Raw genomic sequence first — 27,787 nt, forward strand, 5'->3', positions numbered from 1 at the left:
TTTTGAATAAAAAATTACATTAAATGAGCTGTATGACCCCTAAATCCCCTATAATTCAATATTTTTAATGAATTATATGATTATTTGTTATTTTCAATATATTATTGGAAAATATCAATTAAATTAACATTACTACATCATTTCCTTGCTCAGAATCATTGAGCTATATTATTTCATAGGGGAATTTGGGCAAAAAGGTAAGAAAAAGAGTATCTCCCATCACCTCCTATCTATGATCACATCAAGACTCATAACATATGACTATTCTTGTCTAGTTGTGCTATCGGGTATGGTTTGGAAATGTTTGGCATCGGTGCTATTCAAAAGTTTTTAAAAATCGTTTTTTACTCAATAAATAACCAAATAAAACATTTGTGAAACGATTTATTTCATTAATTTTTGTTCGGCAAACATTTATCAATATATGTTCAATACTTTTAGACAATAATATCAACACTTATCTGTAAATAATACTATTTTTTACAGAATATGTGAAAATTGCACATAAAATGCACTTTGATGCTTATTTGACCCCAAAATCCCTTAAATTTCCAACTTTTACCAACAAAATATATTTAGTGCCCTTCTGTGGATCCACAGTGAAGAGATAAACACAATTTTAGAACAATGTCTTAAAGATAAAATGACAAATAGTTTGGAAACTCGCGATATATGGGGCATTAGGGCAAAACGAGCTCGATAACTACATACAGAAGCGTTCCACGTCCATGAAACAGCACTCACTGAATTCTTTGCAAAATTCTCTTTCGAATAAGCTCTTGATCTCTTCTGTAAGTTGTTCGTGAAGAAAGTTATCAATTTTTTCCACCTTTGAAATCGGATTTCCCCATTGTGCGATGCCGGCGCGGCGCGTTTTCCGCTGGAGAGCAAGTTCCCAGGTTCGTCGCAAGCTCCCAGCTTTGGGGTTGAATTCTTAGGAATATGTCGGAGCCTACTATGGCGAGTAAAGCCTGTCCACGTTAAGTTTCGGACACCCATCGTATAATGCGATTTTTGAAAATTTTCACAAACCACTGAGACAATTATTTTACATGGCAGCGGAATATTTCTGCTTTATGTGCTGCTTTCAGCATGCTTTAAACACGCCCAAGTTTATAAAATGACGACAAATCAATTGGACATTACCTAAGTGTCCGAAATTTAACGTGGACAGGCTTTAGTTCATAGGGGAACTGGGGGTAGGACGCCCACGTTAAGGAAAATGCTATTTTTATCAATGAAAACCACCATTTCAGCCAGTTTTCATCAGCGCATACTGAAGAACAGCATATCTGCGACTGACTACCGATAACAGATATCTAATTGTTCATTTTATTGCAAAGAAATTTGATTTTTAAAAAGCACCCGAAAAAATGATTTTGAAACCATGCGGGTGAGATGCGCCAGTGGATGGGTTAAAACGCGCATGTGCTTATCGTACTGATTTTCATTTTAATTGCCTACATTAAGGCAATTAACCGAATGTTTCAGCTGTTTCGGTCATACGAAATGAGCATGGGCGTAATGCCCCACACCGACCTCAGAAGTTTGAAGGCCCATAAAATCGTTTGAAAACTATTTTAACGACGATTTCGTGTGGAACATAAAGAACACGAGTAAGCAGCATGGCTCATGGCTCAATTATTAATTTATCAATGTATAACAGCGACAGAAAGACTAAATTCCACCGAGCTAGAATTGCATCAAAACACGCAAAATCGTTTTTCGAGTTTTCATGTATAACTAGAGAAAAATCATGAAATATATGTATCCAATGGCAATATTTTTCATTGCTTTATCGTATAGACTATTGAAAATAATCAAAATGGGGATATTTAACCTTATTCAGGGGTGGCGCGTTTTAACCCCTATGGGCGTGCTACCCCCACTTCCCCTACCGTATTCCAACACAGCCAGAGTGTATGTAATTAAGAGTGGCGACACTGTCAGAATTGAAACAAAATTCATCTGTCATTCCCATACAAAATCGTGTTCCAAACGAGCAGGAGATCTGTTAAATGCGGCACATGTCTCCAATCTTAATTACATACACTCTGAACACACCCAGTGTCGCTAGGAGAGCGGGGGTCCTTCAAATGAGCTTGCTATTCCCCCCGGCTGGATGATAAGGATAGCTGCTGTGACAGTTCGAAAAGCCCGTAAAAGTGAGAAGAAGCCAATTGAAGATGATGAAGAAGAAAGACATGAAGAGTCAAAGAAGAGGAAAAATGCAGAGGACCTGCAGGTGAATTACTGCCGAACTGCCGTCTACAGAAGGTGTCTCAATAAGGTTAGTGAGCCGATCAGTGACATAGTGAGAAAGAAGGAAGGTTCGATATAGTTTTAAATTTTAATATTCCTTAGTATTCAATAGGTAAGTAGAAGTACTCTTCTCTACTGACTGAGCTAGTCGGGCCTTCTTCTCCTTCTTTTGCATAATATGATACATTAGTTGCCTTACAATTCACCTACATAACCTTAACTGCCGCTTAACAGCTCTTTATTGATATGGATTTCATATCAATATTGAAAAGTTATTCTTGAAGCGGCAGATCTCTTAATAAAGATTAATCAATAATGATAGAGCTAAAACACGATTCTTCCATTTACAACTTGTAAGGTTGACACTGGTTTATCCTGGTTTTAAGCGCTATGGGTGACGTGTGTACAAGTGCTCTATATTGCTATTGAATTCAACTTGAGCTGCATGATGCTATTCCGAAAAACTTAACCGAGTTCAATGCATAGCAATACGGTTGGAAGTTGCTCGCCTTGCTTGAAGAGTTTCAATTGTTTCTTTTTCTGTTTCCTCAATCGCAAACTTGGGGCTCTATCTATCATGTTCATGAGACCGAGATGTTGTGAGATTTCATCTCTCCTTCCCTCTCTTGGCTAGAGGTTGAGAATTCAACCTACGGTATGTGCAAAGGCATGGTTGCCAAAAACTCAGGCTGCGCATCATTATAAAAAAATACTTTCTACAAAATTTGGCATTTTGTGAATGATTTTCAAATCTTTCATATATCATTGGTTTGAGGAATAATAAATTTCTGACTAAACTTAACTATCTGGCAACCACAATGGCAATTCCCGTAGTCGTTTTATTTTCCCATTCATCTCATCCTAATACGGCACTCTAATTTGAAACGCAAGTGGCAACGTTGAATGCGAGAGTGAGCGTGTACGTTCGGTCGGACTGCCACCGAACGGAATGCGTTGGTAAGAGAAGGAGAGACGCGTCGAAGCGAGTAGTTTACGAGAATGTTTTAATAGCCAACAAAACCAAACGCAGCCAGTAAATGTTCGGAGCTTTGTGGTGCTGGGGCGATGAGGAAAACGGTTGGCACTTTAAAGAGAAGAGAGCGTGTATGTATTCCACTGCTTTGCAGTAGGTTGAAGATACGCTGTTGCTATACGAGCACAACTAAATGGAATAGGAGGTAGAGTGCAGCATTTGAAGCCAGCGTCTATTTAGATATTTTGGCGGGATTTTCTTTTTGCACAGCTCGTGAGTATTTTTTACAACATTGCAGATGTTTTTATAGTGTGCGTATAGACTGGTTTTAGACTGAATACAATTTGCTCGCGACATTGAAAAAAAGCTACGTTTCTCTTTTCATTTACCTTTCAGGAACATTTGACAACACAAATATCGCATGTGTTGAGCTAGTACGTAACACTAATATTAATTTGGTTGATTTCAATAAATAGTAATAATTCATCGATGTTCATGAAAAGGGAGAGCATCTAACAAAATCAACATCTATGTAACTGACAAGCTGATAAAACCATCCGGTCCGTGAAAAGTCGAACTGAAGTCATTATAACCGAATCGCATTGCTGCACACTGTGCTTGTCCATCATCCGATGTTGACTTTACAGTTTAAAATCACCATCATCATTATCATATCATACCTATATCCTCCTGTTACCGGACGATGCTGCTCCGGTACACCGACTGTAAAGCGAACATTAAGGAGATCTTCTTGAAAACCAGAGAAACGAAGCCCCCACTGCCAATCATTTTAGTCAGTCACCTTATCTTGACTCCGATGTAAACTGAACTAGTATTCCGATTTTTGTATCAACAGCTAAACTGTCCACATTCGCATAAGCGCAACATGTAAGTTTTCTCGCACTTGAGTAATATGCCGTTGAATTTGACGAATTCGTTTTACATCGAGAAATATAAAAAAAACCCTAATTAATTGATAAAACCTGCAATCTCTCTGAAAATTTAACATAGTAATCTTTATCTGTATACATTGTTATGGAACTATTGAATGGACCATAATTATGTCATTTTTTGAGTAATAGTGTATCAAAATTTGGAATGTGCCTGTAAAGCCATTACATTTTTCATGTAAGAAAATCGTCAAAAATCGACATGGGACTCCTATGCGAATCGGGTCAGTAAACACCTGTGATAAGGTAAATGTTGTTTGCGTGCATTTGTTTGGGGGCTCAACATCTTGCTCGAGGAACAATATGGTTTTCGACGCGGTCAATCAACCGTACACTAACTGACCCGTGTTACCAACGTCCTCAGACGGAACAAGTCTGTCTCTAAAACATCCTGATGGCCTGGTATAAAACTACAACGCTACAATCTTCCCAGCTACCTTGTAAAAATCATCAACAATTACTAAGTTGGTTGCGACGAGACGGACGCAATGAGAAAACAGAGCTGTGCAATAAAAATCATATTCGACTAGATGCTGATGTCATATTAGAAATTTGGAGACAGTACTCGTCGATAGAAAATCCTTCCGCACGCCGTGGCATATGAGCAAATCAAACCACCTTCCTTTCACCAGTGGAGATATGTCAGCTTCCACACTGATATTCTTCCCTCCTCCTGCATACGGGAGTTTGACAGAAGAAAGGTCGTGCGATATGTGCCATCACAAATATTGCCATCCGCTCGCTTTCAAATCGACTTCTATAAAAATATTCTTCATGCCTGCCGTATCCTAACGGAACTATCAATTCTATACTTTCGCCTCTAATTCTATCATGAACATGTACGTCTAAGTTTGGAAGATAATATTAGCATTTCCATATCAATAACAATTACCTGTCGGCAAGTACATTCCGGGTCTCAATCAGCGGAGCGAGTTCCAATGCGTACTACATCGTCATAGGCGTTCCCCAGGGCAGTATCCTCGGGCCCCTGGTTTTCAATCTGTTCACCTCCAACATGCCAGAACCTCCAGAAAACGGCACTCTGTCTCTGTTCGCAAATGACACCTTCATCGTCTACAACGGTAGAGGGCTCAGAGCGCTAGTGATCTGTATCAATGCGGCGAAGACCCAGGTCATCATTTTCCCCACTCTAAATTTCCTAAACATGTTCCGCCTGGGGACTGTAAAAACATCCTCTATGGCACGACTGTGAAATAGGCCAATGAGGCCGACTACCTTGGCTTGGCCCTCGACAGCAAGTTTATTTTCCGGCAACAAGTTGACAAGACGGTGATTAAGTGTAAATTTTTGTTGAAGCTACTGTACCTTTTGATCAATCGTCGGTCGTCATTATCTCCGAAAAATAAGCTTGCTGCCTACAAGCGAATCATCCTCCCTGTGACCGATTACGGCATGCCGGTCTCCAACAAGTACAAAACAAGTTCCTGCGGATGATCCTTAATACCCCTCCAAGGACATCCGAGGTCCTCCGTCTGGCTGGGATAAAAACATTGCATGAACGCTTTGGTGAGTGTAAAGGAAGGTTTAGGGCCCGTTGCTTGCATTCGGTTCGGACGGACCAGGCGACCTTTAGGGAGCTAGTTTCAATTTAGGTTATCAAATTTCATTTAGTGTATATAGAGTAGTAAGGTTGTTAAATTTAAAAAAAAAAAAAACAGAACTATTCCTGATGAAGGGAAAACATGTAGGATTATTTTCAAAAATAATGTATTGTCAATCACAAAGTTGGCCTATAGTAGCCAACCATTTAAAATATGAAAAATAATGCACAAAAGCCAAAATGATGAGATAAATGAATTTAAGTTAAAAGTTGTTTAAAGGTCACCAACAAAGTACGTCACGTTGTTAGGGGAGCAGGGGTTTCGAAAAGCGTGACGATCCATATATTTTTTTAGAGAATACAAAAAGCATGACGAAAGCGGGAAGGAAAATTAGCATTTTTGCATGATGTACCGTTGTGGCTCAAATCTCGAACATGACTCATATTCCGAACACTGGCGTTTTAGCGACCTGAACAAAAACTTTAATCGGCCATGACCATTTGTGTGTGTTCGAGTGTTCGGAATTTGAGTCAAACGGTACTTTATGGATCTTCCCTTACTTATATTACCTTTACTTTCTTAAGTACATTCCTAGTAATTCGTTCAATTTTTGGCGAATATTTTTTAAGCAAGCATCGATACTATTTTTCAGTGTACTATACAGGTCGTATTACCCAGGATGTGCTATTGACATTGTGAGGTAGCCTTCCAACATTATCTTTAAACTGGCCGGGTGGCCCCTAATACCATTCCAATTAACTGTCAATTTCCACACTGTATATAGGCCTAACACCTGTAAGGGGCCCTCCTTAGGCGTGCGGTAAGACGCGCGGCTACAAAGTAAAGCCATGCTGAGGGTGGCTGGGTTTGATTCCCGGTGCCGGTCTAGGCAATTTTCGGATTGGAAATTGTCTCGACTTCCCTGGGCATAAATGTATTATCGTGTTAGTCTCATGATATACAAATTCAAAAATGGTAACCTGGCTAAGAAACCTCGCAGTTAATAACTGTGGAAGTGCTTAATGAACACTAAGCTGCGATGCGGCTCAGTCCCAGTGCGGGGATGTAATACCAATAAGAAGAAGAAGACCTGTAATTTCTACATTTGACATCCCAGAGGTCTCACTAGTCCTATTGAGGATCAGGTCACACGGAGATTCGAAGACATTCTCAACCAAGAGAATGTTTTTGACCCATCGTTGGAAACTAATTTAGAGGAAGTGAGATATATTACAAGAAAACTTAATAAACATGAAAGCTCCAGGTGATGATGGTATGTTCAACATACTTATCAAAAAAGTTCCTGAGAGCTCCAAAGTTGTTCCAATTTTGAAGCCGGACAACAATCCAGCTGAGGCTTCTAGTTATCGTCCAATCAGTTTGCTTTCTTCAATAAACAAACTGTTTGAAAAGATTATTTTAAATAGAATGATGGTTCATATTAGTGACAATTCCATTTTTGCTGATGAGCAATTTGGTTTTCGCCATGGGTATTCAACCACCCATCAGCATTGGCGTCAATAGGTAGGGGGGGCTGCCCTCCTCCCAGACCTCCCCCCACCCCAGAAAATTTTAATAACTTTAAAATAAATATTACATTTTACTTTGTTCTGATCAGAATGAAAAAAAAAACTTCATGGTGTGCTAATAGACAGTAGTATTGGGACAATCAATTGTTACAAATGTCAAATGTTCTGAAATGTTTATCATTCAACCCTTATGCATAAGCTGCCTCGCTTGCGATTTTTTAGGACGTCGGTGTGCTTGAGTTTTTCATTGCTACATTTGATCCAGCTCTCATAAGAAGCCGTGCAATTATGTACGTCATTTATTTTGTTGGTATTTTCCATCATCCACTAATACGCTTGCAGTTGTTTTTTTCCTCACTATATCTATCACATTGCTTGTTTCTGCTTTTCATCGATTTGTTGACGCTCGACACTTATACGCGGATGTTCAAATTTTGTATTTCCGCGCATTATCTTGTCTCTCGTGCTCCTACCTGTGAAGCTCAGAAAAGAATTGTGTTTTTCCTGCTGTATTGCATTGCAAGATGTCCAAAAACAAGCAAACCAGTTCCCAGAACAATCTGTTCAATTATTTTCGACCGAAAGGTAACATGATTTAAAAATTCTTTTAGCTATACAATTATTAACACTTTCTCCCATCAAAATAGCAAATGTTGCCAAATCCGAAGTTTCTTCACCCGATCCGAAAATTTCTCAGGAGTTCCGGATCAACGACGACGGTGAGCCATCCAGAAAAACAACATCAGATTCAAGTATGTTTATCAGAAATGATAAGCTATAGCGTCATTTGTCATTTAGCGAAAGATTCCCACTTACTACTGGCAATATTAACGTCGATAATTTCAGTAGAATAAAAAAAATTGAAAACTGAAATTGGTATGTATGTTGGGCTGAGTGAAACTAGAAAGTGTTTACGTTTAACCCTTTATAAGGCAGTGGCAACTATATTGCCACCAACAAATTATATGTTTTTCTATTTATTAACAAGAGCTCTACTTATTATTTCACATGTAGTGACTTTATTTGCTTCCTAGTAACACTCCAGATGAATTTGAGCCATAAAAAAATTGAAATGTCAATTTGAGAACAGTTTTTTTACGAACAGATCGTAAGTTTCGAGTGGAAGAAGGATTTTCAGTTATAATTCGTTAAAAAAACGACAAAGATATATTTTTTCCCGTTGGTATCAATTATTTTGAATCTCCTGTGTTAGATTACTACGTGATTAGCGTGAACAAAGCTTTGCCTTTCTGTATATTTGGTTTTTGGATTTTTTACGGAATTGTGTTTTTTTCCCAAGGGTCCCTCCTTGGGAGAAAAAAAGCGAAATTTTTTTTTTTCACTTATTATGTTTTTCTGACTAGGACTCTTCACCAAAAAATGTAACGTACCTTGATTTGACTGGTTCTACGTAAAACCAAATTTTTAAAAATCTTTTTATTTTTTTGTTGTTGCCTGTTTTCCCGCTTGCCGGGCAGTGGCAACTATATTGCCACCAATGTTTTACCGCTTGGCGGGCAGTGGCAACTATATTGCCACCAATTTTTCAATGTTTCTGAACTGTTTGATGTATAACAAACATACATTTGAGTTTAATACCATGTCAACATTGTGTCCTATTGTTGTTTTTGTTAATTTATTGTTTAGATTCGTCTGCCTTATAAAGGGTTAAAACATTTCCTACATTTTTATCGCCTGAAATTTTGTTTGGGATGAGTAAATTACCTATCGGAGTTAAACAGGACAAAAAAGAAGTGGTATATTCTATGACTTGACTAATTTTATCAAAAACATTTCAAATTAGGTTATGGCATTGAAAAAAAAATGATACGCATTATATTGAATTTTACGCAGAATATGCCAGTCAATATCTTGATGTTATTCAATAATATTCCAGTTATCTTTCAAATGGGATTAAGGCTGTTCATTTTCGTCTCTCGGGATCAAAAACGCATATGAAAGATTTTAGAGCTTTTAGTGGACTATCGTCGTTTATCATAAGACGAATTAATATTATACCCCTTGATTGAAACTTTACAGATACATATTTCGACCTCAACAGTGAGGCCGTTTACAGTGTCTCGTTTTTTATTCGACTCGACAAATGGTTGCTGCTTCTACTATTTACACTAGGTGCCTTCAAGGCAAGTTGAGTAAGAGAAACTGAACACGATCTTACTGTTGAGGTCAATATATGTATCTGTGAAGTTACAACCAAGTGGTGATAATAAATGGAAGAGTATTTACTTGTCTTTTGGGATTTTTTAAGGAATAAAGGGACATGACACTACCTTTTCGATCATGAGAGACTAAAAGCAACAACTTCAAAAATCTTCTTCGAATAATTTAAGGAATTTATATTAAAATTTTGATTTTCAGAGCTAGCTGCTTATGGCACAATATGCAGTAAAGCTCTATCGAGTATCGACATAATAAATCAGTCAGAAGATAATGAACCAAGTACATCGCAAGTAACTGGACAAACGTCATCCACTGACGATGTTCCGGTCCCTCACAACCACGAGTCAATTTCCCAAAAGCATTGCATGGAGATCGAATGCAATCGTTCTCAGCTAAATACTTTGATGCGCATAGCTGGATAGAGTACAGTATTTCCGCCGATAAAATTTTCTGGTATGTCTGTAGAATGTTCTCAACAGGAGTGACGCGCAATCAAAATGAGAAGTTTGTTACATCTGGATTTTCTAAATGGAAGAAGTTGGGAGAATCCATAAAAAAGCACGAGGAGTGTTCTGCTCACGTCCAGTGTTTGGAAAGATCTGTGGCATACAAACTCTCAAAATCATCCGGTAATGTACAGGAGTTGATAATGGCGAAACATCTAGATTACTTGCTGAAAATCATAAGCGTGATTCTCTGTCTTGCTCGACAAGGTTTGCCTCTGAGAGGTCATCGAGAAGAAATTACTTCCAAAAATCGTGGAAACTTTCTTGAATTCTGTGAAGTCTTGGGAAAATTTGATGAGAAATTTTCATCCCAATTCGATCGTCATGTTAATTACTGCAGTCCTGCATTACAAAATGAGATAATTGAAATTGCCAGTGAAATTGCAATTTCTAAAATCGTTGAGGAGGTTCAACAATGCGGCTTCTTTGCTCTCATGGTAGACGAGGCAAGAAGCTTTGAAGAAGAGCAGTTGTCAGTAGTTATCCTCTATGTGAAAGGCTTAGAAGTGGAAGAAAGATTCTTAGGATTTCTGGACTGTTCATCTTCTAGAGATGCAGAGTCGCTCAAAAAGGTTATTATAGGCTTCTTAGATCGGTTGGGAATCGAAGGCGTACCAATGATTGCACAGTGCTATGACGGTGCAAGTGTCATGTCAAGCTCCCGTGGGGGATTACAAGCTAAAATACCCACGCCGTATACATCCATTGCCTGGCTCATAAGCTAAATTTGGTTGTCGTGGATGCTTGCTCGGATATTAAATCATCCACCAACTTTTTTAGTGTACTGGAGGCATTACATGTGCATTTTTCCAAGCCAGGCAACCACGCCCATTTGAAAGAGATACTAGCCAAGTTAGGCATAGTCGAAAGAGTACGAGAACTCAACAGTCTCAGCACAACGCGCTGAAGTTGCCGGTATGATAATTGCAATGCTGTCTTAATAAATTTATTTTGAAGCAAAAAATGTACTGAAGGATGAAACTAATCAGTTCCGTAGTAAGAATGCCGTTGAAGCTTCAGGATTATTAGCACTCAGCAGTAAAGCTGAATTCGTTGTAAATTTGATAATTTTCCACAATGTTCTCTCAGTGACCAACGTGCTAACAAAATACTTCCATTCCGTGCCGATAGTTCGAACGAGCCAGACGTGTGTGCTGTGTCTCATCGCGGATTGTGTTCGGTAGTGCGAGTTGTATTGTGTGGTGCTATTCCTACCTACGGATCCAAGGCGATCGCTGTCGGCGAGTGAAGTAGCTGCTTCTGGCGACGCCAGTGAAGCAGGCTATTGTTACTGCTGCTACCTACAGCAGCAGGCGCAGATAAGTGGAAGAGATTGCTTTATTGTTCTCCCGTCACAGAGCGGAACTAATAGACACAAATTGAATTAGTTTTTTTCTTGATATTTTTTTTTCTAATAAGCTATTAGTTGTAAGTTAGCATAAGCAATAATTATCCTTCCACCTTGCGAGGTGAGAATGGAGGCAGAGACAGTAGGAGGCAATGGGCCTCCAAAAGATAGTACTCGCACACGATTGTACCATGCGGCTTCGCCTGGGCCTTGGGTTGTTTACTTCCGGCAGAAAGTGAAGAGCCTAGATTTCCTGGGCATAAAACGAGATTTGACGCGTCGTTTTACGAAGCTTGAATTCAGTCAAATCAACAGGAACAAACTACGCATCACCGCACCTACATACCAGGTGGCGAATGAAATTGCTGGCGACAGGGCGTACAATGTTGAATATTTAGTTTATGTGCCCTCGCGGGAGGTCAAAATAGAAGGCGTAATCAACGCAGCGAGCTTGACTTGCAAGGATGTGCTTGCAGGGAAAGGTCGCCTGTAATCTACTGTGGATATTTTGGACTGCAAGGAATTGCATTCAGCAGCCACGGTAGATGGCAAAAAGGTTTATTCCAAGTCAGGCTCGCTTCGGGTGACGTTTGCCGGTTCGATGCTTCCAAAATATGTCGATATAAAAAATATGTTGTCTTTTTGTGCCAAGGGTATTTAATTGTACCAACTGCAAACAACTTGGTCACACTGCCGAGTTTTGTGACAACAAACCACGTTGTGGCAAATGCTCAGAAAGACATCGGGAGGAGTTCTGCCAGCAACAAGCAACAAAATGTGCTTATTGTGGTTTGAACCCTCCCCATGGTTTGCAAGAATGCCCGGTGTACAAAAAGCGCACCCAAAAAGTGAAGCGCTCGTTGGTACAGCGCTCCAAGCAGTCGTATGCGGAAATGGTTAGGTCGCAAGACACATCCGCCACAGCCACTGCATCGACTGCTATTTCAGCCACCGTTCGTGTAAGTGATTATTATGATTCCATATCAATTGACGAATTGGACTCTGACGCAGCCGACATGGATGATTCTGCGGAGGTACACGTGCCCGAAAAGAGGAAGCAACCGTCTTCCCCGGGATCGCGCCGTAAGAGAACAAAAGTCATCCATAAAAGCTTGCCAAAAGAAAAAAACAAATTCGCACTTCTAGAAAAAGTATTCCGTCCAAGCGAGGATTGATCTCCTTTAAGGACCTTGTGGACCGTTTTTTGAACTTGTTCAATATTCCGAATTCATTGAGGCCAATCATTGACCTCTTTATTCCAACAGTTGAAAGTTATCTGAAGCAATTGACTGTTTCATGGCCCCTTCTTACAGAAATTGTATCTTTCGATGGATAATACGGCCAATACCGAAGATACAATCACTGTACTGCAGTGGAACTGTCATAGTCTAAAAAATAAATTAGACGTGTTCAAGTTTTTGATTCGCAATTCCGATTGCGATATATTTGCACTCTGTGAAGCATGGCTTTCTTCTGAAGATGAAATCAACTTCCACGATTTTAACATTATTCGCCAAGATCGGGATGATCATTATGGTGGCGTTCTTTTGGGGATCAAAAGTGCTACTCCTTCTACAAAATTCCCATTCCGACTGTTAATGGCCTAGAGATCGTCGCTTGCCAAATAAATGTAAAGAATACAGATCTTTGCATAGCTTCAGTGTACATTCCTCCAAATGCCTCTATTAATCGTCGACATTTTTGGAGCGCAGTCTCCCTCCTATCATCTCCAGTATTGATATTGGGTGATATGAACGCACATGGTATTGGATGGGGCGAAACGTATGGCGATTATAGAGCGCCTATTTTCTATGATTTGTGTGACGATTTCAATTTGAATATTTTGAACACTGGTGAAGTAACTCGAATAGGACCAAATGGTCAACAAAGCCGTATTGATCTGTCTTTATGTTCAAATTCACTATCATTAGATTGCACGTGGAAGGTAATTCAAGATCCCCATGGTAGTGATCACATGCCAATAGTTACCTCAATTAAAAGTAGCTATCAACAATCTGAGCCAGTTAATGTTGCTTTCGACCTCACGAAAAACATTAACTGGCCAAAATTTGCATCGGCGGTAAAAATTGGTATTGAATCAACTGATACTCTTCCACCTTTGGATGAATATCGATTCCTTACTGAGTTGATTCAAAAAAGCGCAATAGAAGCTCAGAAACGACGCGTTCCAAGTACATCTGTCATAAGAAGACCAGCCACTCCTGGATGGGATGATGAATGTACTAAGTTGTATTCTGAGAAATCTGATGCCTTCAAGGCCTTCCGTAAACATGGAAGGTCCGAGCTTTTTGAAGAATATTTGAGGCTCGAAAGAAAGCTCAAAAATCTTCTCAAGGCAAAAAACGTAGCTACTGGCGACGTTTTGTCGAGGGACTATCGCGAGAAACCTCAATGACAACACTTTGGAAAACGGCCCGCAACATGCGGAACCGCATTTCCACCAACGAGAGTGAAGAATACTCCAATCGATGGATATTCACCGGATTCCGTACCAGCAGAACCGCTATTTCGAGAATCAGTCACTGATCCCGGTTCTTTGGGTGGACCATTCTCAATGCTGGAACTTTCTATGTCTCTTCTTTCATCGAATAACTCTGCTCCGGGATGCGATAACATCAAATTCAATCTTCTTAAAAACCTCCCAGATATCGCAAAAAGACGATTACTTGACCTGTACAACTGTTTCATGGAGTACAACATTGTGCCACCTGAATGGCGACAGGTCAAAGTAATAGCTATTCAAAAGCCTGGGAAACCAGCGTCTAATCACAATTCATACCGACCGATTGCCATGCTATCATGCATGAGAAAATTATTGGAGAAAATGATCCTTTCAAGAGTCGACCATTGGGTCGAAGAAAATGCATTGCTTTCAAATACTCAGCTTGGATTTAGAAAAGGGAAAGGAACAAATGATTGTCTGGCGTTGCTTTCTTCAGATATACAACTGGCCTTTGCGCACAAGGAGCAATTGGCTTCAGTATTCTTGGACATTAAGGGCGCTTTTGATTCAGTTTCCATAGAAGTACTGTCAGGCAATCTGCACAGTAGTGGATTACCCGTTATTTTGAATAATTTCTTGTACAATTTGTTGTCAGAAAAACAAATGAACTTCACACTCGGCACTCTGACAACTTCCAGAAATAGCTACATGGGCCTTCCCCAAGGTTCGTGTTTAAGTCCCTTGCTTTATAATTTCTATGTTAAAGATATTGACAATTGTTTAGAAGGACAATGCACGCTCAGACAACTTGCAGATGATGCCGTGGTCTCTCTAAGAGGTCCATGTGCAGCTGTCTTGCAAGGACCATTGCAAAGTACCCTGGATAATCTGACTGTTTGGGCCAGACATTTAGGGATCGAGTTTTCACCGCAAAAAACTCAATTGGTTGTGTTTACTAAGAAGCGGTATCCTGCTCAACCGAAACTCAAGCTGTTGAATGATGACATCAACCAATCTTTATCTTCTAAATACCTTGGGGTCGTGTTTGATTCCAAATGCACCTGGAAACTCCACATTGAGTATTTGATACAAAAATGCCGGAAAAGGATCCATTTTCTACGTTCTATCTCCGGAACATGGTGGGGTGCTCACCCGGAAGACCTCATCAAACTTTATAGAACGACTATTCTCTCTGTTTTAGAGTATGGCTCCTTCTGCTTCCTCTCAGCAGCTGATTGCCACCTGATCAAATTGGAACGAATTCAGTATCGTTGTTTGCGTATTGCCCTTGGCTGCATGCATTCAACTCATAACATGAGCCTGGAGGTGCTTGCTGGAGTCACTCCTTTAAAGCACCGTTACTGGGAGCTCTCACTTAGAATACTCATCAAATGTGGAACAAGTAACACACTTGTACTAGATAACTTCGATAATATGCTTGAACTAACTTGTCGTTCAAGATTCCTGAGAGTTTATCTCAAATACATATCGTCAGATCTTTGTCTTCCGTGTTATAATCCCCCTCGAGTTCACTTCACCAACGACAGTTCCTCAATTGTATACGATCTGTCCATGAAACATGCTATTCAAGGAATACCAGATCATCTTCGACAAATATCTATTCCCTCACTTTTTTCTGAAAAATATGAACATGTCAATTGCAACAACAGATATTTCACTGATGGTTCTCGCATCAACGGATCCACTGGCTTCGGTGTTTTCAATGTAACTTCAACCACCTTCCAAAAACTTCAGGAACCGTGTTCGGTTTATGTTGCTGAGCTGGCAGCAATTAACTTCGCTTTGGGGATAATTTCCAATCAGCCTGTAGACCATTATTTCATCTTCTCGGATAGTCTTAGTTCTATCGAGGCACTCCGGTCGATGAAACCTGTTAAGCACGCATCTTACTTTCTTTCAAACATAAGAGAGCAGATGCGTGTTTTGGTCGAAAGATCATTCAAGATTACCTTTGTTTGGGTCCCATCTCACTGCTCAATCTACGGCAATGAGAAGGCAGACTCGCTGGCAAAGGTGGGCGCACAGGAAGGTGAGGTATATGATAGACAATTCTCGAGCAACGAGTTTTTCCCATTTGTCCGTCAGAGTACTCTTCAAAGTTGGCAAAATAATTGGACACACAACGAACTTGGACGGTGGCTATTTTCTATAGTTCCAAAAGTTTCTGGGCGAGCGTGGTTCAGAGGTGAGGACTTAAGTCGAGGCTTCATTCGCATGATGTCGAGACTTATGTCTAATCACTATTCACTAAACGCACATCTGTACAGAATAAACCTTGTCGATAGCAACTTATGTAGGTGCGGAGCCGGTTATGATGACATCGATCACGTAGTTTGGTCCTGCTCGGAAAATGACGCCTCCAGAGAGCAATTATTGGATACCCTTGTGGCCTGAGGTGAACAACCCTTCAGGGAAGTCCGAGGTGTTTTGGGGGATCGTGATGTTGTCTGTATGCAGGCCATTTATAGTTTTCTTTGTACTTCTGACATCAAAATCTAATATTTTGTTTATTTTTTCTTTCTTCAAAGTTTTTTTGTTTAGTCTCTGCCTTTTTGTTCCGTAGAGCTCCATAGCTCTTGCCATCCGGAAGATGCTCCCAGTCGAACCATTCCTCGAGCATGACGACACGCCACATCGTCACTGACGCCAAATGCCCGGATGAGAAGCTGAAATTTCCTTATCCCAAATCCTAAGCCCCGTCCATCCTTAAACTTTGTAAACTAACCTCGAGTCACCACGAGTACGCTGGCTCCTTCCCCTCTCTTATTAACTGTATAATAAAATGATATTGATTGTATATATCACAAAGAACCATGGCTCCGTAAAGTGTTATACACGCCTGAGCCTACCAAATAAACGAACTTGGAAAAAAAAAAAAAAAAAAAAAAAAAACAAAATACTTTCAAGCGAAAAATGCATCCCTTGGACAGGGTACCGATACTGTTATTGGCACTGTTGCTGCCCTCAAGGCAGATCGAGATCAGTTTGCAGTAATATGGAAACAAATAGAGAAATTTTCGTTGGATCATAATATTGAACTAAAGCCAGCTAATTTTCTAGTTGAATTATAAGTTGAATTATAAAAAATAAATGAATATAATATAATATAAGTAATACTAAACCAAAAATCATGAAAACAAACATGTAATATAATTCTGCATTCCTGTTGATAGGTAACATCGCTAAACGACGTAAGCAACCACGAAAGTTGGACGACTTCGTTGTTGAGTCTCCATTAGGTAAGGCTGGATACATTAAGACTGCTGAAGAACTTTTTCCATACGATTTTTGGAAAAGCAACGTTTACATCCCGGTAATGGACAGCGTAATTGTTCATTTCGAAAAACGCTTCGATACAGTACCCTTTGCTCGATCAGTGGATGCTTTTCTGAATTTAAATATGGCTGAGTCTACTGAATTTGTTGAGCACTACAGTAGTTTGTTCAATATGGACAGTACTATTTTGAACGCTGAATAGTATTTTCAAGGCAAAAGATTTACCGTGTGATCTAGAGAACCTCAAAATTCAAATCTCTGAAGAAATAACTCCTAGAATATTCAAGCTCTTACAAGTAGCAATTGGGCTACCTGTAAGCGTGGCAGGATGTGAGAGGAGCTTTTCTGCTATGAGACGGATAAAGACTTGGTTGAGAACAACGATGACCCAGAACCGATTTGCTTCGTTGGCTATACTGAATATCGAATTTTTTTTTTCTTTATTTAGGAGACTTTCAGCCCGAGGCTGGCTCATCTCCGGAATATCTAAAATGAGTTTATCAAAGGTATGGTAAAACCTGAAGAAGTTTTGGACCGTTTTGCCAAAAATAACCGGAAACTTAAACTGATCTAAAGGAAGAAAAGTTTCCTGAATTTTATTTTGCTGAATTATAATTTTCTGTAATAAAACATTTTGCAACATTAAGTTTTGTGTATTTTATTGAAACAGGTTTTTCTGCTTATTGCATGCTTTTCATGACATTACATTATTCATATATGATTTTTATCAGAACGTACTATTAGGAAGCATGAAAACTAGCTCCCCCCCACGTCGGGACTCTAGTTACGCCTATGCCCATCAGTTATTAAGAGTTACGAATTTAATTCGGCTCAACAAATCTGAAGGATATTCGACTGGAGTTGCTCTTCTTGATATAGAGAAAGCATTTGACAGTGTTTGGCATATTTGGCATAGAGGTTCGATTGTAAATTGATGAATTTTTAATTTTCCTCTGCACATTATTGAACTGATCCAAAATTATTTATCAGATCGCTCACTGCAGGTAAACTATCAGAATTCTAAATCTGATAGATTACCTGTAAGAGCTGGTGTTCCCCAAGGCAGCATACTGGGGCCCATATTGTATAACATTTTTACTACTGACTTACCTGATTTACCACCAGAGTGTCAAAAATCTTTGTTTGCAGATGACACGGGCCTTTCCGCTAAAGATCGAGGCCTTCGTGTCATTTGTAGTAGATTGCAAACAAGTTTGGATATTTTCTCCACTTACTTGCAAAAATGGAAAATTTCTCCGAATGCTTCCAAAACTCAGCTTATAATTTTCCAACATAAGCCGAGAGCTTCTTATTTGAAACCTTCTAGCAGAAATATTGTCACTATAAATGGGGTTCCAATAAATTGGTCTAGCGAAACTAAATATTTAGGACTTCTGCTAGATTAAAAATTAACTTTTAAAAGTCACATTGAAGGCATTCAAGCCAAATGGAACAAATATATTAATTGTCTGTGTCCTACGATACCAATGAAAATCGACTTTTCGAATTTCAAAAACGAGTAGTGCTCAAAAGTTTCATCTCCTCGAAAAGCCACGCTGATTCACGGCGTCGGTGAAAATGACTCCCGGCGTGACGTCAAAAATGCCTCTATAAGGGATCTCAAATTCTCTAAGGGAATCTAGAGGTGTTTCGAAAAATTTCTTTTTGATTTGATTTTGACAGATTTTTCTCGAAATTTTTTAAACATATTTTCGAATCTATATTTTTGTATTCTGTTGCATCAAATAGATGTTCTAGATATCATGATACTTGATACACGATACAACATATCTGAATATTCGAATTTAGGAAAATTTATAGTTTTTGGTGCGTTTAGTTTGATTTTGAAACAGTTAAAAATCTCGCTTCACTTTTCAAAAGGACCTAAGTAACATTTTTTTCATGATTTAATTTGAATAGTTTAATCAACAGACCAATATGGAAGCTATTGATACTCAAATTATTTCATGAAAAAAATGTTGCTTAGATCTTTTTGAAAAGTTAAGCGAGAAATCCTGTTTTTGTCCACAGTTTTGAAGATCAGCATATTAAACATATATTTTCAGTAATATAAGTTTTTTCATTTGTTTGGACTAGGGAAAAAACCACGTTGTCATAGAGGGAAGGGGGGAGTTCACCAAATGACCACAATAAACCACATGGAGGGGAGGTGTTGAAAATCTTCAAAAATATAACCACGTAGTTTCTGGATGGTTTTATCCCTTCGAGCTTGTACCAGCTATTTTTTGTAATTTCGTTCTTTTGTTCTTTCGATCTTTCATCTTCTCGACGTTTTGCTCTTTCGAACTTTTGTCCTTCGACCGCTTTTTGGTTTTCGAACTTTTTTTGTCCTTTTTTTTTATTTCGACCTTTTGTCTCTTCGACCTTTTGTCCTTTCGACATTTTGTCCTTTCAACCTTGTGTCTTTTCGACCTTTTGTCCTTTCGGCCTTCGATTTATTGTCCAACGACTTTTCGACACATGATTTTATTTCGACGTTTCGTCCCTTCGGCTTTTTGACATTTCAACCTTTCGTCTTTTCGACCTTCGATCTGTTGTCCTTCGATCTTTTGACCTACAACCTTTTGTCTCTTCGACGTTTTGACCTTTTGTCGTTTCGTCGACACATTTTTTGTCCCTTCGACCTTTTGTCATTTCGACATTTTGTCCTTTCGACCTTTTGTCTTTTCGACCTTTTGTCCTTCCGACCTTCGACGTTCTGTCCTTCGATCTTTTGACCTTCGACCTTTTGTCTCTTCGACCTTTTGACCTTCGACCTTTTTCCTTCGATCTTTTGTCCTTCGACCTTTTGACTTTTTTTTATTTCGACCTTTTGTCACTTCGACCTATTACTATTCCATTTAGTTCCACCACGTTGTAATCTTTAAAGATACGTATTTCGACCTCAACTGTAAGGCCGTCTTCAGTGTCTCGTACTTGACTCGACTTAAACTCGTCTAACTACAGGTGACGACATTCCACTAAAATAGTTTAATAATTTTCTCTACAATTTGATTGTGCACGTACCATTTGAAGTTTGTATGAAAATTGCCACTTATTTGAAAGATCGTTCCGTAAAGCGGCCCATAAACTATTCAACTGGTCAACGCATCGACTCTAAGGGTATGCGATAACACAATTTTTCCTGACGAAACGAAACGAAACGAAATTAGAAATGCAACTGTTGGATCGGAACGAAGCGAAACGAAATTCAAATTTTTTTTCCGAAACTTCGAAACGAAACGAAATCCGGGTTCATTTAATTCAAAATTTTAAGAAACGAAACGAAATTTAATTTTTTTCCGCGAATTTTTTATTAAATAGTTTTTCAGCATTATATAAATAATGCAAAAAAACGAAGAAAAAAAAATTCCGCGTGGAAAATAATTTTGTTTAATGTTTTTTGAGTCAAGGTAGTAGATTTTTTTTCTCTAAAATAAAATGTTAATGCGACAACATTAAAAAATTCGGAAAATTATTTGTTTTGGTGTATGAATGCATCATTTTATCCACGGATCAATCCACTTTGCAATTACGGCACCTTTCTTGGCAGCAACAAAATGATTTCGTTAAATTGAAAATTTTTAATATATGTGTTGGGGAAACCAGCGAGTTCGTTCTATTTTGTTCCAGATTCAAACTAGAATAGCGATCGAACATTTTAAATGAAACTGAATCACTACTGATTTCATTCTACATTATTGTTACCCATATGCCATAGGGCTGGCTTAATTTTACAAAAGGACATAGGTAAGTAACAGATCACTTTGGATCTATTCACCATTTTCAAAAGTATGCCCCTCACCATAAACAGCGTAAGAATATTCATCGCTTAATATCGCTCAATATTTCCAACAGATTTCATATTGATTAGATCTGTTCACCATTTTGAAAAGTATTACATATTCAAAGTGCCACCCCTCCATTTCAATTAACATTTTAAATAAAGTCTCCAGGTAAATTTTCGACCAAATTCATGAAGATTTATTGAATCTATAAAATTTTCCAAAATGGTATTTTCAACAGATCTAAGCAGTTGATTGCAATACAAAACTAGACTTTTTCAAATTTTTTACTAAGGTCTAAGGTTCAAGCTATCTGCATATAGGCATTAGCTTACAGTGGCTAAACGTCCCGGATTATGTGGAACAGTTTACTTGCCTCGCATTTTCTGCAGCTCAGCAAAATAAAGAACAAATTTCCGTAAAAAATACGGTTATTTGCTGATGTTAGCAATAAAATGAAAGCTAGGCAGAGTCGTAGTGTGGACTTCCAGCGCCCTTGGCGAATTGTTTTTTGGGCGCCCCTCTTCTACCAAGAGAAATCAAATACGTAAATTTTACATTTGGAGCACAATTTGAATATCAATACCTAAAAAATGTTTAATGGTTTAAACATACTTCAAATAGCATTCAATATTCAGAGATGTATTGGACGCAGATACCTGAAATCCACAAAAAAGGATTGAATAAAATACCCTTAAATTATTTGAAATTTTGTTGTCTTTTTTTACGCAAATAATGTAAGGAAACTTACAGAGTCGGGTTAGAATCTCATAATAAGGCTACGTTTTGTTGTATAGCCTCTAAATCCCTGAAGAAGGTAATGAAATATACACCGACACGTCGGAAAATAGACGTAGCAACGTTTCAGCTGCTTTATAAGACTGAAAGAGACGATAATACTCATACAAAATAGAGCATATCAGTCGGAAGCATCCCATTAAAAAGATAAACATTTAGATAATTCGATAGATATCGCCACGAAGGGGTCGAGGGGAGGAAGTTCAAAATCAATCATTTTTGCGTGATGCACTAAATGAATATTTCCTTTATGGTTTTTGCAAGCATCTGTAATCTGTGTTCGGAAATGAGATTGCCAGAATTGCTATCGGAACTAGTCGAATTATGAAGAAAAGTTACACTAAAGTGGATTGGTTGAAGGCCGGAATCGCCATCCGGAGTAAGCCCTTGGATGGTTTTTAGATGCCACTGGACCTAGTTGGGTCAATAGAATCCAATGGGCTATTGGTGGTCTCGAGGCTCTTATACACATAGTTTGGTCAATAGAATCCAACTCTGAAACAATTTAGTCGAGGGCCGGAAACGCCATCGGAAGCAGGAGGACGAAGGAAAATATCCAACTCTCGATTTGATTAATATTAAAAAAGAAGAAAATTCTCCTAGCAACAATTCTAACAAGGCAAATATTTAGGAGTTATCGATATTCCTCGATACAGCCGCCGATATAACTCAATGTCATTCAGACTTCATGGAGTTTTTCTAAATTAAACAAGCAAATTGATATCAAATCGTAAAACCAAACCATTACCACTACAAACCTAGGAGCAAAAGGACCCTTCGAAATTTGGCTAATCGCTTGTTTATGAATGTATTCCTTTGAAGGAACCTACAGGGAAAAACTGAATCATTTCTTCACTAATCATTCCTCAATGCTGAAACATTACGGTTCCGGAGGACTCTCGATGGCCGTAATAGTGCCCAAAAACTTTGCCAATCGCAATGTGGGTATCAAACATTATAATTTTCAACTTTATAAGATACTATCAGATTTCTTCTTATTCAATTGCCTTTTTCAACCCGGTTTCAGAAGTCCCTGAGAATCCTGAATAGTAGTCAAAACAAACACTTATAACATGTGGATGTGAAATAATGAAAAAATATTCTTTGTTTGCTCTATAGATTACTAGATTACACATATCTGCTATGGATGGATGGATTTTGGCACCCATGGATTTTTGGACCAACCCATACTCGGTTTGATAATTACAAGACCTATAAGTAATGAAACTGTTTTATTTATTATAGAGTAAACATTGATTTTGGCGCCCCCCTGAAGGCTGGCGCCCTTGGCGGGGGCCAACCTGGCCAACCACACGCTACGGCGCTGAAGCTAGGACATGATATAGGTTCCCCCAAACACACGCGACGCGACAGTCGCGATGCGATTCTATCGTTTGGCGACAGCGATTCTGTCGCCGTTGGTATGGAAGCGTAAATAGAACAGCAGCGACCCAACGATAGAATCGCGGCGACTAGTTGTCGCCGTCGCGGCGATGAAATCGCTTTGGTCTGGGGGAGCCTTATAACAATTCAATTGAGACTGCCTTGTTACTTTTCAGTCGGTAGCTCTGAAAAGGTAATCGCTAGTATAACCTAATTAATCTGGCACAGATCTTCTAAATACAGGTCGGGCTCGATTATCCGGATTATCGATTTTATTTTCACTCCGGATAATCAAATCCTCCAAATAATCGAATCACCATAAAAAATTAAATCTGCAATTAAAAAACCTATGTTTTATTTCACTTGCAGCGGTATAGTCAAAAATCATTTAGAAAAAAAAACCCTGAATAATCCACCTGCGGTGACTTTCTGGTGTATTATGGAAAAATAGTATTTTTGCCATAACTTTTGAGTCCATAGTCCGATCCAGCCTACTTGAAATGAACCTATATGAAATGATAAGACAGGATTTCCATTTGAATGCAACTTGTTGGTTGAGAATACGTGTAAAAAAAAACTGGACTATTTACGCGCTTTTTGTACAAAAAATAGTATTTTGGTCATTACTCATTTTATGCCAACAACTCGAACGCAGACCTTTTCGATTATTGCTAAATATCAATTGTTAAAAGCAGCAGCACGTCCAAACTAACAACAAACTGCCCTACGGTAAACGCACCGTATTGGCACGATTGTGACAGAAAATCGGTACGATTTTGAAACAATGGAATAATCTGGAAAATTATAGATTTCCATAATGAACGGAATCAAAAATATCTGCCGGCTGAAGTTTAGGTCACGACAATGATCTCAATCGGAAAGATATGAATCAGTTCCAGAATCCGAAATAAATGAGATACCAGAGAATGTCTCTAATCTGGAGCATTTTTTAATCTGCAAATATCTAACAATCTACTAAATCAGGAAAACTTCTGAAACGCCACCATCTCCATTTCACTGCTGTCAAACAATGATTGTTTAAACTGAATATTTTCAAAAGACAACGGAAAACGGACAATACTCAGTAGTCCAGTGAGGATTATTTCGCTTATCGAAGAGTTTCTACAACTAGAAGAGCAGAAATCGAACAAGCGCCTCATAATACATTACATGTTTCATACACAAATCAGTTAATTTAAATGAAAATATAGCATACCAAAACGATGAGATCTACAAATTATTTTACTTCACTGAACAATATTATTTAAATTAACAAATTGAAAGCTAAATGCGTTTCTGTTGAAGATACAGAATTGTATTACGTAGTGAGATTTAGTGAAATGTATTAAATATGTATTATGTATAAAATATTGAGTAGAATTTGAATGGTTTTTCAGCGGCGCAGCCGATTTTTTTTTATTTTTTGGGATTGGAATTATTAAAAATAATTTCGAAATTCCGCGAAATTTCGTTTAATTTCGTTAAAAGAAAGATTTTTCAGTCGAAATTTTTGAAATTTAACGATACGGAACGAAATCAGAAAAACAGATTTCGCCATACTCAAATTCCGCGGAATTCCGCGAAATTTCGTTTCGAATGCCCTAAAACGAAATTTTTCGAAATACCGCATATGCTTAATCGACTCCACAAAACAGATCCTAAGTGGAAAGTCAGTTGTTGTTGCGTTGCAATCTGACTTTTGTGTGCAAAATCATAACAATACCAAATTTTCAAAACGACTTAACTGCTTTTGTAAACAAAGATTCAATCGTCGATTCAATCTCCCACGCAAACCAACATCATCAACAGCTAGCAGAAGCCTTCATCAACGTATTGATGGGGTTGGTTTGCGTGGGAGTGCTATCAGATACGTCAAATCCGACGATTGAATCTTTGTTTACAAAAGCAGATAAGACGTTTTCTACGTTCTATCTCCGGAACTTGGTGGGGCGCTCACCCGGAAGACCTCATCAAAATCTATAGAACGACTATTCTCTCTGTTTTAGAGTACGGTTCTTTCTGCTTCCTCTCAGCAGCTGAATGCCACCTAATTAAATTGGAACGAATTCAATATCGTTGATTGCGTATTGCACTTGGCTGTATGCATTTAACGCATAACATGAGCCTGGAGGTGCTTGCTGCAGTCACTCCTTTAAAACGCCGTTACTGGGAGCTCTCACTTAGAATACTCATCAAATGTGGAACAAGTAACACACTCGTCCTAGAAAACCTCGATAATATGCTTGAACTGGTACGTCGGTCAAGATTTCTGAGATTATATGTCAACTGCATATCGTCAGATCTTTGTCTTCCATGTTGTAACCCACCTCGAGTTCTTCATCAACGACAGTTCTTCCATTGAATACGATCTGTCTATGAAACATGCTATTCAATGAAAACCAGCTCATCTTCGGAATCTTACTCTTCCCTCTATTTTACTAAAAAATATCAACACGTCAATTGCAACAATAGATATTTTACTTATGATTCTCGCATTAACGGATCCACTGGCCTCGGTGTCTTCATTTTAAATTCGACCACCTTCCGAAAACTTCAAGAACCGTGCTAGGTTTATGTTGCTGAGCTGGCAGCAATTAACTTCGCTTTGCGATAATTTCCAATCAGCCCGTAGACCACTATTTTATCTTCTCGGATAGTCTTAGTTCTATCGAGGCACTCCGGTCCAGTGACGGGAAATGTCATATCGATGTCATGGGACTAACTTGCTAATAACTTTTCTCACAAGTCATTTACAATTATGTTTTCCATATAAACATGTAGCCCTCAAATGACCCGAAAACTTTTTCTAATAGGTAATTTCTCTAAATATGATATTGGCGGCTTGAGAGCCGAATTAGTGTCAGATGACATTAATGTCATGACATTCCGTGACATTTTTTTAATCTCGCTCTCATGGCTCACACTTTGTATTTAGAACAATGATCTGTTCGACAAAGTTTGACGGATCGAAGTAACCTTTGCGCGGTGCGGACGTTGTTTTTTTCTCGTGTCAAAATTTTTCAGTGAAAAATCTTCGTGTGAAATGTGTTTTTGAATAAATATTTAGTTGATGGAACGGGATGGTGAAAATAAGTGAAAATCACATAGCAACGACGGACACGACTGCAGATGTCTACCACGAACATATGAAGATGCATGAACATGGTGAGATCAAGCCAATATATCCTCAATCCTAATGGACGCATATTTATAGTATTATTGTATATGAACGTAGTATAATGGACGCGTATTATTTATAGTTATATTCTGATTGAACTCAGCACTTACGAGTGAATATATGTAGGTATATCGTATGGCCCTCTCCGTTTTGGGCTTTGTCAGGGTCTACTTCTTATTTGCATTACATCCCCACACGCCTCGCAGCTTAGTGTTCGTTGGGCACTTGCACGGTTGTTGGCTGCGAGGTTTCTAGGCCAGGTTACCAGGTCGAGGCAGGTTTCAGTCCGAGGGTTGCCTGGACCGGCGCCGGGAGTCGAACCCGGCCACCCTCAGCGTGGTCTTGCTTTATGGCCGGCGTTCTTCCGCATGGCTAAGGAAGGGCCCCGGCTTTGTCAGGGTGGGGTGGCTCAATCTGTAGATTACACCTCGAAAAACTAAAAGAGTTACTATCTAGCAATGAAATCTCGTCTTTCCCTCTCTATATCTAAGCCATTAATTCAGATAGATCGAATAGTGCCAAATCTTGAAACGTTCGAACATGTACAAAACCTATAAGTTGTGTGTTACAATTTTAAGCAATGTGCATATTTTTTATATTAATAATAATTTGTTGTTTGTGTTACACGTGACCATTTATTGATATATTTTCTATTTAATAATTAATCTCAAAATTTTCAATTGTTTCCTTACACACATAGACAAAAGCAAAAACGCGTAAAAAAATCTATCTTCTTTTTTTAGCATTTGTTCTTAACAGATTTGATCGCGACAGGTTGGATTCGATGGGGAGTCCTGTCGCATTGTTTCCTGTTGGGGATGGGTAGAATCGGACTATGATCTTGAGTGTTGTGACCAGGGTGCTATTTCTCTAGTGTAAGAGAGGCACTTTTACCCCTAGGTGTAATAATCATTTTTTTAACGCAGATTTCATGTCTTGAATAAGTTTTGTTCTGTGGGCGGTAATCAAGCCAACGATTCCACGAAACTCCGGAGCTGTTGTTAGTAATTATTGTATTGTATATTTTATCGCCTTATGATTTTTTGCTCGTTTTTCATTGCTTTTGTTTCGGTGATTCTCCAGTAAGCAGAGCGATCGGCCGGTCGTCGAAATTTAGTTTTGCTTTGTGCGGAAAGCAAAACGATCGGCCGGTCACCGGAATTTCGTTCTGCAAGTTAATCAGAAAGTGAAAATTTAGTTATCATCCAGTTGTGTCGATAATTAAAATAATTAACGTTCGTTCGTTTCTTTTTTTGTTTTAAATCAGATTTTTGTTTGTTCAGTGCAGATTTGTTCGTGTTTTGTATTGGACGTAGAAAGATCTGAGATCGCGTCAAGACGTGTTTTCTTCAGTAGTCAGAACGATTGGCCGGTCATCGAATTTTTGTTCTGCTTTGTGCGGTAAGCAGAACGATCGGCCGGTAACCGAAATTTTGTTCTGCTTCGTGCGTGTAAGTAAATTAATTAGAAAGTAAAAGTTTAAATCGCGTCTAGACATATTTTCTTCAGTAAGCAGAACGATCGGCCGGTCATCATAGTTTTATTCTGCTTTGTGCGGTAAGCAGAACGAT

The 27,787-nt window shown here is 38.7% G+C and overlaps 1 protein-coding gene across 1 annotated transcript in view; it reads left to right on the forward strand.

The window, feature by feature from the left end:
- The first annotated feature begins 7,800 nt into the window (after positions 1-7,800).
- LOC134209411 (uncharacterized) overlaps positions 7,801-27,787 on the forward strand; it is a 42,165-nt gene continuing 22,178 nt past the window's right edge. Inside the window, exons 1-2 of the mRNA XM_062685401.1 lie at positions 7,801-7,861; positions 7,924-8,028. Coding sequence (XP_062541385.1) covers positions 7,801-7,861; positions 7,924-8,028 — 166 coding nt within the window. The remainder of the gene's footprint in view (positions 7,862-7,923; positions 8,029-27,787) is intronic.

The sequence above is a fragment of the Armigeres subalbatus genome, chromosome 2 (assembly GCF_024139115.2).
Source record: "Armigeres subalbatus isolate Guangzhou_Male chromosome 2, GZ_Asu_2, whole genome shotgun sequence".
In the NCBI taxonomy this organism is placed as follows: Eukaryota; Metazoa; Arthropoda; class Insecta; order Diptera; family Culicidae; genus Armigeres; species Armigeres subalbatus.